We start from the raw sequence: 15226 nt of genomic DNA, 5'->3' as shown, positions 1-15226 counted from the left end.
ATTTACAATATTCTTAAACATGAGAGGTTTTCTTAGAAACTTCATAAATTATAATTTAGATGTAGATGTGGAACTCACTCTTCCTGTTAGAAATCTAATATATAATGTTAGTATATAATGTTAGTTTAGGAGCCTACCTTCCCTATATAGAGAATAGGGACAGAGAAGCTTTAACACAGGGACATTTAGAGCAACAAATTGACTATCCTGAGTTTAGTGTGACTTTAGTCTGGGTTGCTATCATAGGCTCTTTTAAGTTAGAAGTTTAAAATTATTGCTGTGAATGTGGTCATTTGGGGCAAATTTCAAGCCCGATGCCATCTTACTAGCTCTGGTTATGTGACATGGGATACTTTTCAGCTTAATACAATTAATGCAAAATGGATCTGCTTCATTAAGGAATTCAGGAATAGGCATGCCTTTTTCAGAAAAGAGACTGTCCCTCTCATTTGTATCTTTTGCATAGGCTTAAGTGCATGCTCTTTTTGACAATACTTTTTTTCAGTGCTCTTAGAACAAATAGCTGGTACAAATGCAGAAGGTAACAACTTGCCCTTGGGAGATGCTGCCAAAGAACTGAACGAAGCTCAACGTATGATGACAGAGATGCGAAACCGCAACTTTGGCCAACTTCTAGCACAGGCGGAGAAGGAGAGAACAGAAGCTCAGCTGCGTAAGGGCTTGTTCTCTCAGCTTCTTACTCTCTAGAAAGATCAATCTTAAATCTGAGGCATCATTGTTTGGTTTTGGATGGAGTGCAGGGAGGGCCATTTTGCAATGTATCCCTGGAATCTGTAGTGGTCGATAGTCAACAGAAAAGTGGTAGTTCTGGAGGGGATTTAAAGGCATTTTTAGTTTGTTATGGAAGAAACTGAGTTGAGCTGGGGAAAAAACCCAGTAGATCCTTCTTTACTAACTAGATGAAGCTCAGTAAAATAAAGATGTAGCCAATCATAATATACCTATGCAGTGCTTTGGTGTATTATAATATACAGGCTATGGCACATGTAGCTATGTAATTTAACAACATGTAATTTAACAACAGATTTTAAGAAGCTGCTAGAGTAGTCCAAGGGCCAGATCATACAAGGATAAGGAAGTTCAGAAGTTCTAGTTGCACTAGTTATGTTCTCTGGGTGTGTTTGACTGGGACATTCAGAAACCTGATTCCGGACATTAGAGACAGCAAGAACAGCAAAGTCACAGGCTTATCTCCTAGCCAGGGACATAGTTGAGAAATGTGAAAGACCTTACAAGTGATAGGAATTTCCCCTAACTTTGGACTTTGATACCTACCTCTGAGTAACTCTTCTGTATGCTCTATCTTGTATGCAGTGAAATGGGCACTCTTAAGAGTGTGATTCATTTGACTTCTTTTATGTTTCTACCTTCTTTGAGATGAAATGTGCCCGTATCTCTCCATTGATTACAGAGGAAGCTCGGATGACTAATGCAGATGTAGATGTCTACAATGTAGATGAAATTGTTGATGAAATAGTGTTAGTTCCACATAAAAAAAAAATAATTATCTCTGCTATAGTAACACTGAAATTAGCGCTGCAAAGGATGCTTAATATTTTACACAACCACAGCTTTCTAATCCTAAATGTCAAGCCTTTTTGAAGGAAGTTTTTCTGGTTCCTTTCTTCTCTGAACAAAACTTTTCTTTCTGGTCCTGATACTGCAGTACTGGCACGTATTAAGAATGAACTACAAAAGTACCACCAAGAAAATCATGGGCTTATTAAAATTGTGAGGGATTCATTGAATGAATATGAATCCAAAATCACTGACCTTCGTGAAGCTCTGAATAAGGCGACAGGACAAATCAAGCAGGCTGAAAACTTAAACAGAGATAATGGAGTTCTGTTGGAAGACATTAAGGTAATGTCGGTGTTCGGGAAAAGAAAGTTAAACCTCAGAAGATAAGAAGTGCTTTCGATTGCTGCTTTTGACCTTGCAAAGTGAAGTAGCACTAATTCTTTAGACTTTCTCCAAGGTCTCTTTCCGTCTTCTGATATATGTATGGACAGGTATAAATGTAGTCTACTCCCATTTGTGGCCTGTTTATGTGACCAGGACAGCGTGACCAAGATACAGATCTGATGAGAGCAGGGAAGGAGAGTCTGCCTAGCCCTTGTCTTCAGCTGCCACTAGCCTTTTTGTTTCCTATTCTAGATCAAATCCCTGATGCTGATGTACTTTTTGTAGTAAGTTCCTTCAAGTATTTGGCTGTAACAGCCATGAAAGGTGGGAGCGATGATGTGTGCAATACTGTTAAATTATTTGGGATTAATATTCTACAGAACTGCTTCTGAGGTATCATCAGAAAAGTGACAAGAAACAGTTGTCATTCCTGAACACTGTTTGACTTTTAGACCTGGTGAAACTGTACAAGAATTGAGGGTGTGCTGCAGGACCCATTGTTTTAAATTAATTGTGATTTTGCTGAAATATATCCCTGTTTTAGCACACTCATACAATCATAGAATCATTTAGGTTGGAAAAGACCTTTATGATCAAGTCCAACCGTTAACCTAACACTGCTAAGTCCACCACTAAACCATGTCCCTAAGCGCCTCATTCACACACCTTTTAAATACCTGCAGGGATGGTGACTCAACCACCTCCCTGGGCAGCCTGTTCCAATGCCTGACAACCCCTTCAGTGAAGAAATTTCTCCTAATATCTAATCTAAACCTCCCCTAGTGGAACTTGAGGCCATTCTTCTTGTCCTATCACTTGTCACTTGGGAGAAGAGACCAGCACTTACCTCTCTACAACCCCCTTTCAGGTGGTTGTAGAGAGTGATAAGGTCTCCCCTGAGCCTCCTCTTCTCCAGGCTAAACAACCCCAGCTCTCTTAACTGCTCCTCATAAGGCTTGTGCTCCAGACCCTTCACCAGCTTCATTGCCCTTCATTGGACACGCTCCAACACCTCAATGTCTTTCTTGTAGTGAGGGGCCCAAAACTGAACACAGTATTCGAGGTGCAGCCTTACTGGGGCCGAGTACAAAGGTACAATCACCTCCCTACTCCTGCTGGCCACACTGTTTCTGATACAGGCCAGGATGCCGTTGGCCGCCTTGGCCACCTGGGCACACTGCTGGCTCATATTCAGCCGGCTGTCAGCCAGCACCCCCAGGTCCTTTTCTGCGGGGCAGCTTTCCAGCCACTCGTCCCCAAGCCTGTGGTGTTGCATGGGGTTGCTGTGACCCAGGTGTAGGATTCGGCACTTGGCCTTGTTGAACCTCATACAATTGGCCTCAGCCCATCGATCCAGCCTGTCCAGATCCCTCTGCAGAGCCTTCCTACCCTCAAGAAGATCAACACTCCCGCCCAACTTGGTGGCATCTGCAAACTTACTGAGGGTGCCCTCGATCCCCTCATCCAGATCATTGATAAAGATATTAAATGAGACCGGCCCCAGTACCGAGCCCTGGGGAACACCACTTGTGACCGGCTGCCAACTGGATTTAACTCCATTCACCACAACCCTTTGGGCCTGGCCAACCAGCCGGTTTTTTACCCAGCAAAGAGTGCGCCCGTCCAAGCCATGAGCAGCCAGTTTCTCCAGGAGGATGCTGTGGGAAACAGTGTCAAAGGCTTTACTAAAGTCTAGGTAGAATATATCCACAGCCTTTCCCTCATCCACTAGGTGGGTCCCTTTGTCATAGAAGGAGATCAGGTTAGTTAAGCAGGACCTGCCTTTCATAAACGCATGCTGACTGGTCCTGATCGCCTGGTTGTTCTGTACATGCCACATGATGGCACTCAAGATGATCTGCTCCATAATCTTCCCTGGCACCGAGGTCAGGCTGATAGGCCTGTAGTTCCCCGGATCCTCCTTCCGTCCCTTCCTGAAGATGGGTGTCACATCTGCTAACCCCCAGTCCACTGGGACCTCCCCAGTTAGCCAGAACTGCTGGTAGATGATGGAGAGTGGCTTGGTGAGCACTTCCGCCAGCTCCCTCAGTACCCTTGGGTGGATGCCATCTGGTCCCATAGACTTGTGGGTGTCTGAGTGGTGTAGCAGGCCTCTAACCATTTCCTCTTGGATTGTGGGGGCTTCATTCTGCTCCCCATTGCTGTCTACCATCACAGGGGGCTGGGTACCTGGAGAACCACTGGTCTTACTATTAAAGACTGAGGCAAAGGCGGCATTAAGTACCTCAGCCTTTTCCTCATCCTTTGTCACTGTGTTTCCCGCCGTGTCCAGTAAAGGATGAAGATTCTCCTTTTGTTGCTAGTCTATTTATAGAAACATTTTTTGTTGTCTTTTATGGCAGTCACCAGGTTAAGTTCTAGTTGGGCTTTGGCCCTTCTAATTTTGTCCCTGCAAAACCTCACAACATCCTTGTAGTCCTCCTGAGTGGTCTGCCCCTTCTTCCAACAGTCATAAACTCTCTTTTTTTTCCTGAGTTCCATCCAAAGCTCTCTGTTATGCCAGGCCGGTGGTCTTCCCCACCGGCTCGTCTTCTGGCACATGGGGACAGCCTGCTCCTGTGCCTTTAAGACTTCCTTCTTGAAGAATGTCCAGCCTTCCTGGACTCCTTTGCCTTTCAGGACTGCCTCCCAAGGGACTCTGTCCACCAGGCTCCTAAACAGGCCAAAGTGAGCCCTCCGGAAGTCCAAGGTAGCAGTTCTGCTGACCACCCTCCTTACTTCCCTGAGAATTGAAAACACTCTCATTTCATGATCACCATGCCCAAGACAGCCTCCCACCATCGCATCCCCCACAAGTCCTTCTTTGTTCACAAGTAACGTGTCCAGCGGGGCACCTTCCCTAGTTGGCTCACTCACCAGCTGTGTCAGGAAGTTATCTTCCACACGCTCCAGGAACCTCCCAGACTGCTTCCTCTCTGCTGTATTGTATTTCCAGCAGACATTTGGACACTCATGTCCATCCAGTTTGCTAACACTGCTTGAACAAAAGAATTTCTGCATTCAGCTGTCCCTTTCAATATTTAATTGTACCTTTATATGCATGGACTGTACAATATATGTGCTACATAAGTATGCACAGTTGTGTTAAAAGATGGGTGCATCTGTACAAGTCATAAATCTCCTGATACGCTTCTCTGGTAGAGAGAGATTTGACAGGTTACAATGATAGAAACCCAACTGAAGAAAGCTAACGCATCTTTACCTGCAACACCACTTGTCTGGCTGTGTTTGTGGTGTGCCATTACCCTAGAGCTACACTGTGGATTGTCACAGGGCTGCTGTAGACCAAGGAGCTTCATTCCCCTCAGAGCCTTCAAGAGGATAAGGTGGGGAGGTTTCACACCCCCCTTCTGGTAAGATCCCCAGATGAAGGGATAGTGTAATCACTTTATTTCTGCCTTTGAGAGGATGGAAAAGATCAGGGTAGTCACCAGGGAGCTGTTTTTAAAGTTTCCAGGTTTGAGAGATCAGACACTTAGATGGTCTGTCCTGACAGTTCATCTCAGCTGATCTGTACTACTTTTACTCTGAGTGCTAATAACTGAACTACTGTAGCCTGCTGCCCAGCTGTATGCTATACTACTGTAGACTCCTGAGTTTTCTCACTCTTCTAATCAGTAGGATAGCATTAGTCCCTAAACACTATAGGGATCTGATTAACACAGCGATAGTACCTTTGGTAAATCCAACTGCAAACTAGATTAGGTAGATACAGTTTTCCCTGCCTCTCATTTTTAAGCCGATATCACATGTTATTCAACCTTTCATTTTCCCTCAGAAACGGATTGAGGAGACAAATGTACAGCAGAATGGTATCTTGGATATTCTAAGCTCTGCCCGATCTTCCCTGACACAAGCTAACAGTGTACTTGGATTACTGCAAAAGAGCAAAGAGGTATAGTTAACCTGCTTAAGTTAAGGTTAAAAACCCCAATATCTTGCTGTCACTGTAATGAGTAGCATAGCTCCGTGGCTAGGACACGAGGCTTCTCTGAGCCTCCCAGAAAGGGAAGGATCTCGCAGCCCATCCTGGGTGCAAGGGGAGCCTGCCTGCACAGGTTTCTGTAAGAAAAGCTTGTTGAGGGTTGTGATGTGTCTGAGGAAGACACTGAGCTGCAGGTATCTGAATTTGGGAGAACATCTGTGAGAAATACCATAAGTGATTGTGCTATTCTGGTGTTTCTTTCTGGGCATTTGCTTTTAGTCACTGTCAGAGACAGGATACTGGGCTGGAAGGGTCTTTAGTCTGACTCAGTTTTTACATAACAGGTCTAGAAGCATAATGTAATGACTAGCAGTTGTTTCCAGTAACCTGCAGAGTAAGCTGGAAGGGAATGCTTTTCCCCTTGGTCTCCTCGGGTGCAAGGTATATGTAACACTGAAGGAGATGAGGGCAAAATCAAACATGTATGAATGCAAATAAAATTTTATCTTTATAAACCCATAGGAATATGAAAGCCTGGCTGCTCAGCTGGATGGAGCAAGGAAGGATATGAATGAAAAGCTCACAAATCACTCTTTATCAGCAAGCAAAGAACCATTGGTGGTGAGGGCTGAGGAACATGCCAAATCTTTGCAAGACTTGGCAAAACAACTGGAAGAGTATGTTGTCATTCCTGTAAATGAGCAATTTTTGTACATAACATCTGTGGTTGCAGTGCTCTGTCTGTAACTTCACTTGCTTTAATGACCATTTGCAAATTTAGAAAGAAATTCAGTTTGTCTTCTGCTTCTTCATGATGTACAGATGTTTTCTTTTCTTTTTTCTTCATAAACCAGGTATTTTTCCTGATTTTTTTTTTTTCCTCAGAAGTGGGGACTCCCATAATACAGTTTTATATTATTGTACTAACACTTCATTAACTTCTTGCTAACAAGAGAAAAACCTCATGTACAGAGTGCGAAGATGTTTAGAATATCTTTTTTGTAGTGTTATTTCCTGTACTCATACTCAGGGATACTTTTATGATGGCAATGAATTGTGGCAAATAATTGGAAGAAATGTTGTCTAGGCAGTCTTCAGACACACCTGTTTAGCATTAGTGAGGAAAAAACTTCCTGTAGTTTTCTCATCCTTCAAAGAATCTTCTAGAAAGGCAAAAATATATTAAACTTGATATGAATCAAGTGGTTCTCTCTCCATTACTTGTAGTTTACCTTGGAATTATGAGGGAGGTTTTGGAGGCCTTCTATGGTACATCAGAACAAAATGAAAAAAATGAAATCCTGATTTTTTTTTTTTTCCTGTGCAAATTATTTGCGTTTTGTCATTACACTGACTAGAAACTCTCAGAAAGTTAAATTCCAAAATACCTAACTCATCTGGAAAATTCTTGGTTAAAAAACCCATTTTCATTATTTTTTTGTTAGTTTTCAGTGTGATTTTTTTCAATTAAGAAGCCATTGTTTTCACAAATACAAGGCAGCTAATACTGGGCAGTTGCATAGCTCACGGGGAGTGGGTAGAAGAGTTTTTGTCTGTTGTTTCTGATTCCAGAGCTGCTGCACTGGTTCTTGTGTTTCACCCAAGAGGTCTTGTAGTTGCTCCATCTCGTGCTCCATCTGCCACTCCTGTAGGATACTGGTGCAGCCAGAGATGATCTGGAAGCTGCAGTTCTCTAAAATTCTCTGAACTGAAGTGTATTTGGAAGGCTGTGATTGAGGCGGCTTGTTGACCTTCTACCTTGGTGAATTCTCCCTATCTTAATCATTTCAAGACTGCTTTGGAGGCCCACAGTTGTGCTTTTCCACACGCCTGAACTTATTCCATCTTCTGAAGAATCTTTTCATATTGGTCTGCCTCCAAGTTTGATATTTTTGCAGAATGAAATTACAGATCTAACTGAAAAACATTTTTTGTATTGGCGTTACTGAGAAAATACTTAGTTCAGGTCTATTCAGAATACTTCTCAAAGTCCACAGTCTTTGCGGAAGGCTGCATTTTTCCCCCTGTTTCCCACAGAATAAAGAACAGTGCCAGGAAGGACGAGCTGGTAGGCTGTGCTGTGGAAGCTTCTACTGCCTATGACAATATTATTAATGCCATCAAAGCAGCAGAGGAAGCAGCTAACAAAGCTGGGAATGCAGCTGACTCAGCTTTATCGGTAGGTACCTGTAAGTGGCCAAATGATGGTAAATTTGTTACAACTAGATTTTTATTTTATTTTTTTTTCACTGTCAGAGAGACACCAAAATCAAAGACCTGTGTGTCTTGGCATGCCTTGTTTGTCTGTGACCTTTATATAAGCTGATATTCTGCATGTTCATGAATTAGTCTTGGTTCAGCATTGAACAGGCTAGTTACTGCCTTTCTGATGAGGCTGTCCATATGAATACTAACTGCTCCTTTCAGTGCAAAATAGAGATCTGCATAAGGCAAGCCCGATAATCACTCAAGGTGATTTCAGGTATTCTCTTTTACTTTTCAGTAGTAATAACCCACAAGCTTTTCAGCGGTGGAGTAGTATCTAGCAGCTGTGTGCTAATAATTTCTTCCAAATGCCCCTAAATGTATCAGAAGTTTGCTAAAGAACAAGGTTGTATTATGCTTAAATTATTCTTGATAATTATTATTTAAGGTGGTGTTCTTCATATGAAATATCTGTCCTTGTATAGTTGTTTTTTTAAACTGGATTGGGCTCTTTTACTCTTTAAATTTTAGTATAATTATTAAAGCAGTCTTACAGTACCGTGCTTCTATTACCAGACTGTGAAGAGAGAAGACCTATCAGGAAAAGCTGCAAAGTTAAAAACTGAGAGCAGTGCACTCTTGAATCAAGCACAAGAGACTGAAAGAACATTGCAAGGTACCGAGAAAGAAAGTGATAGTAGAAATATTGTCACAGCATGACAAGCTTTCATTGAACCATGAATTTTCACAGTTCAGCAAAGCTCTGCAGCACATATTTAACTAGAAGAGGCTAGTTCCATTACAATGGGACATCTTGTGATGGATATTTCCAATGGCACAAAGGCGAGAAAGTGGATTTCATACCTCTGCTATGCTATACACCTTTGCAGTACTCCTGTCCAGCAAATCCTTAGCCTTGTACTTGTTTTGCAGTGCAAATATTCATTCAATGCTCACTGGCAACATGAGCTGTGTAAGAGTGCAGACTGGTGCTGCCACACCACCTGTCCAACAGAGAGGTGGTTTTTCTGTTTAAAATTCATACGGGGCATTCACTGTTTTGCAGCTATTGGTCCAACCCTTGAAGACATAAAGCAAAGACTTGATGTTGCTGATGGAAAGAAGAATACACTGCAAATTGATCTTGTCACTCTTCAAAATAATCTCAATGGGATAAACAGAGGTCAGTTACTTACTGATCACTTCTGTTTTGCCTCTTTCATCTATTACTATAAGAATCTGCACATGCATTTGTGTGTGTTTCAGATGACATCGACAGCATCATCACCGGTGCAAAGAACATGGTAAATAGCGCCAAGGATGTCACAACTAATGTATTGGATGAACTGCTCCCAATTCAAGCAGATGTGGAAAAAATGAAGAGTACCTATGGAAACACACAGAGTGCTGGCTTCAGTAAAGCACTGATGGAGGCAAACAATTCAGGTATTGCAGGTGCTATCTGAAACCTGCCAAGTCACTGTCAGGTGAACATGGTCAGTTTTGCAGCAGAAATTTGAGTCATCTGAAAGTTAGGCACCTAGCCTAAGCTAGTATTCTGAGCTTCCTTTATTGCCAGTAGAATGGGACAGGTAAAGCAGAAGGTGATTCAGGCAATCCTGTGGTATGTGTTAAAAGCTGATACCATGACTGGTCTCTAAAGACTTGGAGGCCACTGACTAGCAGGGTACCCCAGGGCTCAGTACTGGGTCCGATCCTGTTTTACATCTTCATTAATTATCTATATGATGGGGCAGAGTGTACCCTCAGCAAGCTTTCTGATGACACAAAACTGGGAGCGGTCGCTGCTATACCAGAGGGTCATGCTGCCATCCAGCAGACCTCAATAGGCTGCAGAAATGGGCTGACAGGAAGCTCATGAATTTCAACACGCAGAAGTCCTGCACCTGAGGAGAAACAACCCCATGCACCAGTATATGCTGGAGGGGCAGCCAGGCTGGAAAGCAGCTTTGCAGAAAACAGACATGGGGGGTCATGGTGGGCACCAAGTTGAACATGAGCCAGCAGTGTGCCCTTGTGGCAAAGGCTGGAACACAGGAGCTTCCCTCTGAACAGCAGGAAACACTTTTTTACTGCGAGGGTGACCAAGCACTGGCACAGGTTGCCCAGAGAGGTTGTGGAGTCTCCATCCTTGGAAATATTCAAAAGCCATCTAGACATTATTCTGGGCAACTGGCTCTAGGTGGCTGTGCTTGAGCACAGGGGTTGGACAAGATGACCTCCAGAGGTCCCTTCCAACCTCAGCCACTCTGTGACTCTGTGATTTTCTACTACACTGACTGAAGAAGGGATCTAGACAATTAGCTTAGGCTAGATGTCTGTTAGCTGAAATTAAGTGAAATGGATTGCACGGAGCCTGTGTTGAATACAAAATAAGGGACAATCCCAATCCCAAACAGCTTCTTTTTTCATCTTTTCAGCAACTTTGTCTGATACAGTCAGGTGAGAGGAAACATTTTAAATGAGAGAAATACAAGAGCTAGCCCTGCATGTTATTGCAGAGTCGTAAGTCATCCCTGCAGTTACCAGACCAGCTTAGAAGTCATATTTAGAAAAATAATAGGCCTGGATTTCTTTTTGTTTGCTTTCTGCATCATAGGGTTGTAGTCTGCTAATACTTTCAGGGTTTTTTTTTTTCAATCACAGAAGATGAGAAATTGTTTCCTGTTTTAATGAAAGTTGAAAATCTCATAGTATGTCCTTTTCTCCTGAAATAAACCTGCCCAGATACTGTAAGGCTCACTACTGAATTGCGATGACTAGCAGCCCTGACACAAAGTATAATACATACCCTACTCGGTCAGGCCAGCAGTCTGCCTATCCCAGTATTCACTTCCAACAGTAGGAGCAGGAGATGCTACTCAGGGAATGCACATAAGCCTGACCCCTGTCTGCTGTCCATAATCCTCATCCTCCCCTAGCATCCACAGTCACTGGATAATAATGTTAGAGAGCACATCCCTGTCTGTTCTATTTAATATTTTTTTTCTGGACCTGAATTTATCTAATACGTTTTTGGACATGCTGATTCTGTCTGCTTCTGCAAATACCTTTGGCCTCAAATTCCAGGAATACTATAACCTCTGTATAAACTGCTAGTTTCTGTGAGGGCTTCCTAATATTGTAGGACTAATGAAAACAGTGCTGTCATTACCCTGCTCACTGCTTTTCTGATAATTGTGTAGTGATACCGTATTTCTTGCATCTGTTTTCCTCCTCCTTTCTATCAGCAATGATTTTTTTTCTTTCATTGCAGTAAAAAAATTGACAAACAAACTTCCAGATCTGTTCAGCAAGATTGAGACTATCAACCAACAGCTGATGCCAATAAGCAACATCTCTGAGAACGTAAATCGCATAAGAGAGCTGATTCAGCAGGCAAGAGATGCTGCAAATAAGGTCTGTCCTGAACATTGCAATCGTGCTTGACCTCAGTGGTTTGGACACACAGCAGTACTTTTGTTCCTCTTTCTAAATCATTTTGTTAGAATGTGTGTGAAAGACCAGACATAAATTTAATTCAACAGCACCACCCAGCACTTAAAGTAACTGACAATGGGAAGCATAATAATTTGTACGTAAAAATTAGTGGATGCAGTAGCATCCTTCTCCATCCTCCTCCTGTAGGGCTTTTTTCCAGGGCATGTCCACAATACTTATTTGTACAATAGCCTCTTGCCTTCCAAAGTACGTTGTGCTGGCTTTGGCAGCAGGGGTAGAGTTGGCTGTGCAGCTTAGAGGCAGGGCTCTCCACCATGGCCAGCTGAATGCTGACACTGCCAAAGAAGTTGTGGTAGCCCTCTGCTCTCATGCAGCTGCCCCAAGATCTTAGGAGTCGGCTACTAGCATCTTCTTATTAGACTGCCCTTTCTCCATTTAAGCAACTGCTGTGGTTGCTGAAGGGGTAGCGTGGTCTCAGGTCCCTGAGAAGCATTCTCGAGGTCATCACAAATAACCTATAGTTACAAGGAGTAAGAGGAATCTGTGACCATGGTGTAAATAGCTGTAATAGGATGTGTCTTTATTAATATTAGGGATGCATTATAATTTTCAACAGATAGTCAAGTCTAGCTAAGTGAAGCATCAGGATGTGTATGTAGACATTTAAATAATTCAGAGGCTTGCTCTTCAGAGCTGCAGGGCACATCCTTTCCTGTCTCTGTATTGAAGGTAACAATTACTTGACAGGGGCGTGGTAAGGGTTGATTAATTGATGTCTGGAGTAAAAAAGTGCTGTGTTAAGTATTGATAATACAGAATACTGTATTATCCAGTCTGTTTCCTAATTACACTGTTTGGTAGGATCAGAGTCCAAATCTGTAGTAATTGATGGCTGTAACATGACTAGGATATCTAATAGATTACTTTGCAATTAAACACAACAGTGAAATTAAGTAGGAGTAGTAGCAATAGATAATTATAATGTACTGAATTTTGGTTTTCTTAACAGGTTGCTATTCCTATGAGGTTCAATGGCAGCTCTGGTGTAGAGGTTCGACCTCCAAGCAACCTTGAAGATCTGAAAGGCTATACTTCACTTTCTTTCTTTCTCCAAAGACCTCAGACAAGATTAGACACCCCCCAGAGGGCATCAAATAAGTTTGTACTGTACCTGGGTAATAAAGATGTAGGTATATTTTGAGATTTAATCTCATTTTTAGAACAGAAAACACGCTTTGAGAAACAGATGGGAGATGATTTATTTTGACTGAAGTTTATAGCTACTGTTGGCCCATTTCTTTATAATTGCCATTATGTGGTGCCAGAAGTGTTTTGTGAATGGTTCATTCCTCCACTGGCAAAGTAACTTTTTGGGTGACTGACTGCTTTGCCCTTTGATGCTTTGCTGTTTTACTCCTTTGAAAGTTACTTCTCAGTCATGGATACTGTCATACAGTCTTGTCAGAAGTGTCAGGTTCTGCAGCAGTCAGCACAAACTCAGCCCAACTCCTGCCTCAGAGCTTTGACTCTTAGCACAATATAAGTCTCTGTGAGTTTCTCTGTGGATTAAAAAAAAGTTATCATTTCAGTTTTAAAATTCAGTCCCTCAGCCCTTCATTTCTTTCTCTTCTGAATATGCAGAATAGTATGGACCTGCTTGTGCATTCAGGCTTGCTTAAGCACCATCAAACATTTTAAAAATTTCCTGCATGCAGTTCCTAACTATGTATTTTTAAGCCTTGTTATCTGACAGCAGCTGTATCTGTAGTGATTCGTATGCATACACAAAAAGCTTTTTAAAGGTAGTTGTTCTACACTGGATTTTAGCTTTTTATCCCCTGAATATCTGGCCAGGATATCTGTTGAAAGCATTTTTATTGTTATTTGTGAAATATGGTATGTTGGAGAAATAAAATGTGAATTGTTTGGGAAAATTACTGCTTCCCAGTCACCTCAGTAGGAACCATCGTCCTTGACTGAGTGTTATTCCAAGCATCTTTTTTATTTCACAGATGTTGAGTCTAATTTTTAGTAAAGGTGTCATGTTTTCATGGCTTTAGCTGGGAGATGTTACAAATGTGAAAATTATTTTAGCTACTATTGTTATAAAAATAAAAAGCCACACATGACTCTTCAATTAATTTATAACTATATTCACTGAATCAGTGCAACACATTATTCGTTCAATCAGTGCAACATGTAAGATTACAGTTTTTGCTTCCCAGAACTGATAAACTTAATAACAATTCTCAACATTAGGTGGGTAGACTTCTTATGACTCATGCACAGTATGATGATGTCTCTGAGGAAGTGCTGCTGTATTTTGCCTTCATTAACATTAATCATTTATTAATGATTATTTGCTTTGCTATTCTTAGGCTTCCAAGGACTATATTGGTATGGCTGTGAAAGATGGTCACCTCACTTGTGTCTATAACCTGGGAGATGGTGATGTAGAAATAGATGTGCAGCCATTTGTGACTCAAAGTGAAACTGAGGAAGCAGTTATGGATCAAGTTAAGTTTGAAAGGTATAAGATCCACAGTGCACAACAGTTTTTCCCAAAACCTGTTAAGAACATCTTTTATTAGTGTGATGTGATATTTTGCCTGTCTGTTTTGGTTTTAGGATTTACCAGCATGTAAAGCTGAATTACATCAAGGCAGCAACATCAACTTCTCCAGAGTATGAAAGCCCTTTGACTGCAAGCAGTGGAGGCAATGACATTCTCCTAAATCTTGATCCCAGCACTGTTGTCTTTTATGTTGGAGGATATCCACCAGATTTTAGGGTAAAAAGAGTTGCTTAGTCTTCTAAAGAGATTTCTGTGTTAATCATTCTGTTGTTCTTACAAGTAAAGATTGGAACTAGCAGTCTTCCAAAAGCTGTGTAAAAGTTTATCCATGTCAGTAGGAATAGAGGGGATGCAAGCAGATGCTACTTCTTACAGACGCTGCCTGGCTTATAGTATGCTAGAACTCAAAGAAGGGAGCATGATGGTATTTCATTTGCCGAGGACAGCATGAAACCTGTCCAGCTCTGCTAAGTACTATTCCCAATCCATCCACATGACTCCATTTTAAATTGTGCTGCAGTACTCCTGGGGTGGTATCAGACAGTTTGGATATTATATACAAAGATGTAATAATTTTATTATATTTAAAATGTCATATTCTGTGTCTTATTAGTATTTGCAGTAAGTCCTAGCAGTTACAAGTCAATGTAAAATTTTGTCAGCTGATGTTGACAGAATGTTTTTGATACCACTATTTTGCAGCCTCCACGTAAGCTAGACTATCCTCATTATGAAGGCTGCATTGAATTAGACAACCTAAACGAGCATATTATCAGCCTTTACAACTTCAAGAGGACATTTAATCTCAATACCACTGAAGTGCAACCCTGCAGAAGGTATGATGATATAAACACAGACGTGTTTTTCACATTTCTGTGATTTTATCATTATGAATTCTTGTCTTTTCACATCCAGAAGAATAACCACTGTGGCTAAACTGGTGATTTTTTCTAACTCTTGGCCATTCTACATTTCTTAGAGAAAATCTCCAGTGTTGGCACAATTCACATCTATGGCAATCTCAGTCTACTGGCAAACAATTTAAATGTTATAATACCCAGACACAATTCGTGGACTAATGTATTCAGCTCCTTTATAAATTAAATATTAAA

The 15226-nt window shown here is 41.6% G+C and overlaps 1 protein-coding gene across 1 annotated transcript in view; it reads left to right on the top strand.

Moving 5' to 3' along the window:
• The window catches only part of LAMA3 (laminin subunit alpha 3), a 124733-nt gene that overhangs the window by 96549 nt on the left and 12958 nt on the right, over nt 1-15226 (top strand). Inside the window, exons 48-60 of the mRNA XM_059815873.1 lie at nt 506-673; nt 1688-1884; nt 5726-5842; nt 6395-6549; nt 7910-8051; nt 8654-8753; nt 9144-9260; nt 9344-9523; nt 11355-11497; nt 12549-12725; nt 13918-14069; nt 14168-14330; nt 14817-14950. Coding sequence (XP_059671856.1) covers nt 506-673; nt 1688-1884; nt 5726-5842; nt 6395-6549; nt 7910-8051; nt 8654-8753; nt 9144-9260; nt 9344-9523; nt 11355-11497; nt 12549-12725; nt 13918-14069; nt 14168-14330; nt 14817-14950 — 1945 coding nt within the window. The remainder of the gene's footprint in view (nt 1-505; nt 674-1687; nt 1885-5725; nt 5843-6394; nt 6550-7909; nt 8052-8653; nt 8754-9143; nt 9261-9343; nt 9524-11354; nt 11498-12548; nt 12726-13917; nt 14070-14167; nt 14331-14816; nt 14951-15226) is intronic.

The sequence above is a fragment of the Gavia stellata genome, chromosome 3 (genome assembly GCF_030936135.1).
Source record: "Gavia stellata isolate bGavSte3 chromosome 3, bGavSte3.hap2, whole genome shotgun sequence".
In the NCBI taxonomy this organism is placed as follows: Eukaryota; Metazoa; Chordata; class Aves; order Gaviiformes; family Gaviidae; genus Gavia; species Gavia stellata.
Note: the sequence above shows the minus strand (reverse complement) of the source record. Positions and strands in the feature narration are given on the sequence as shown.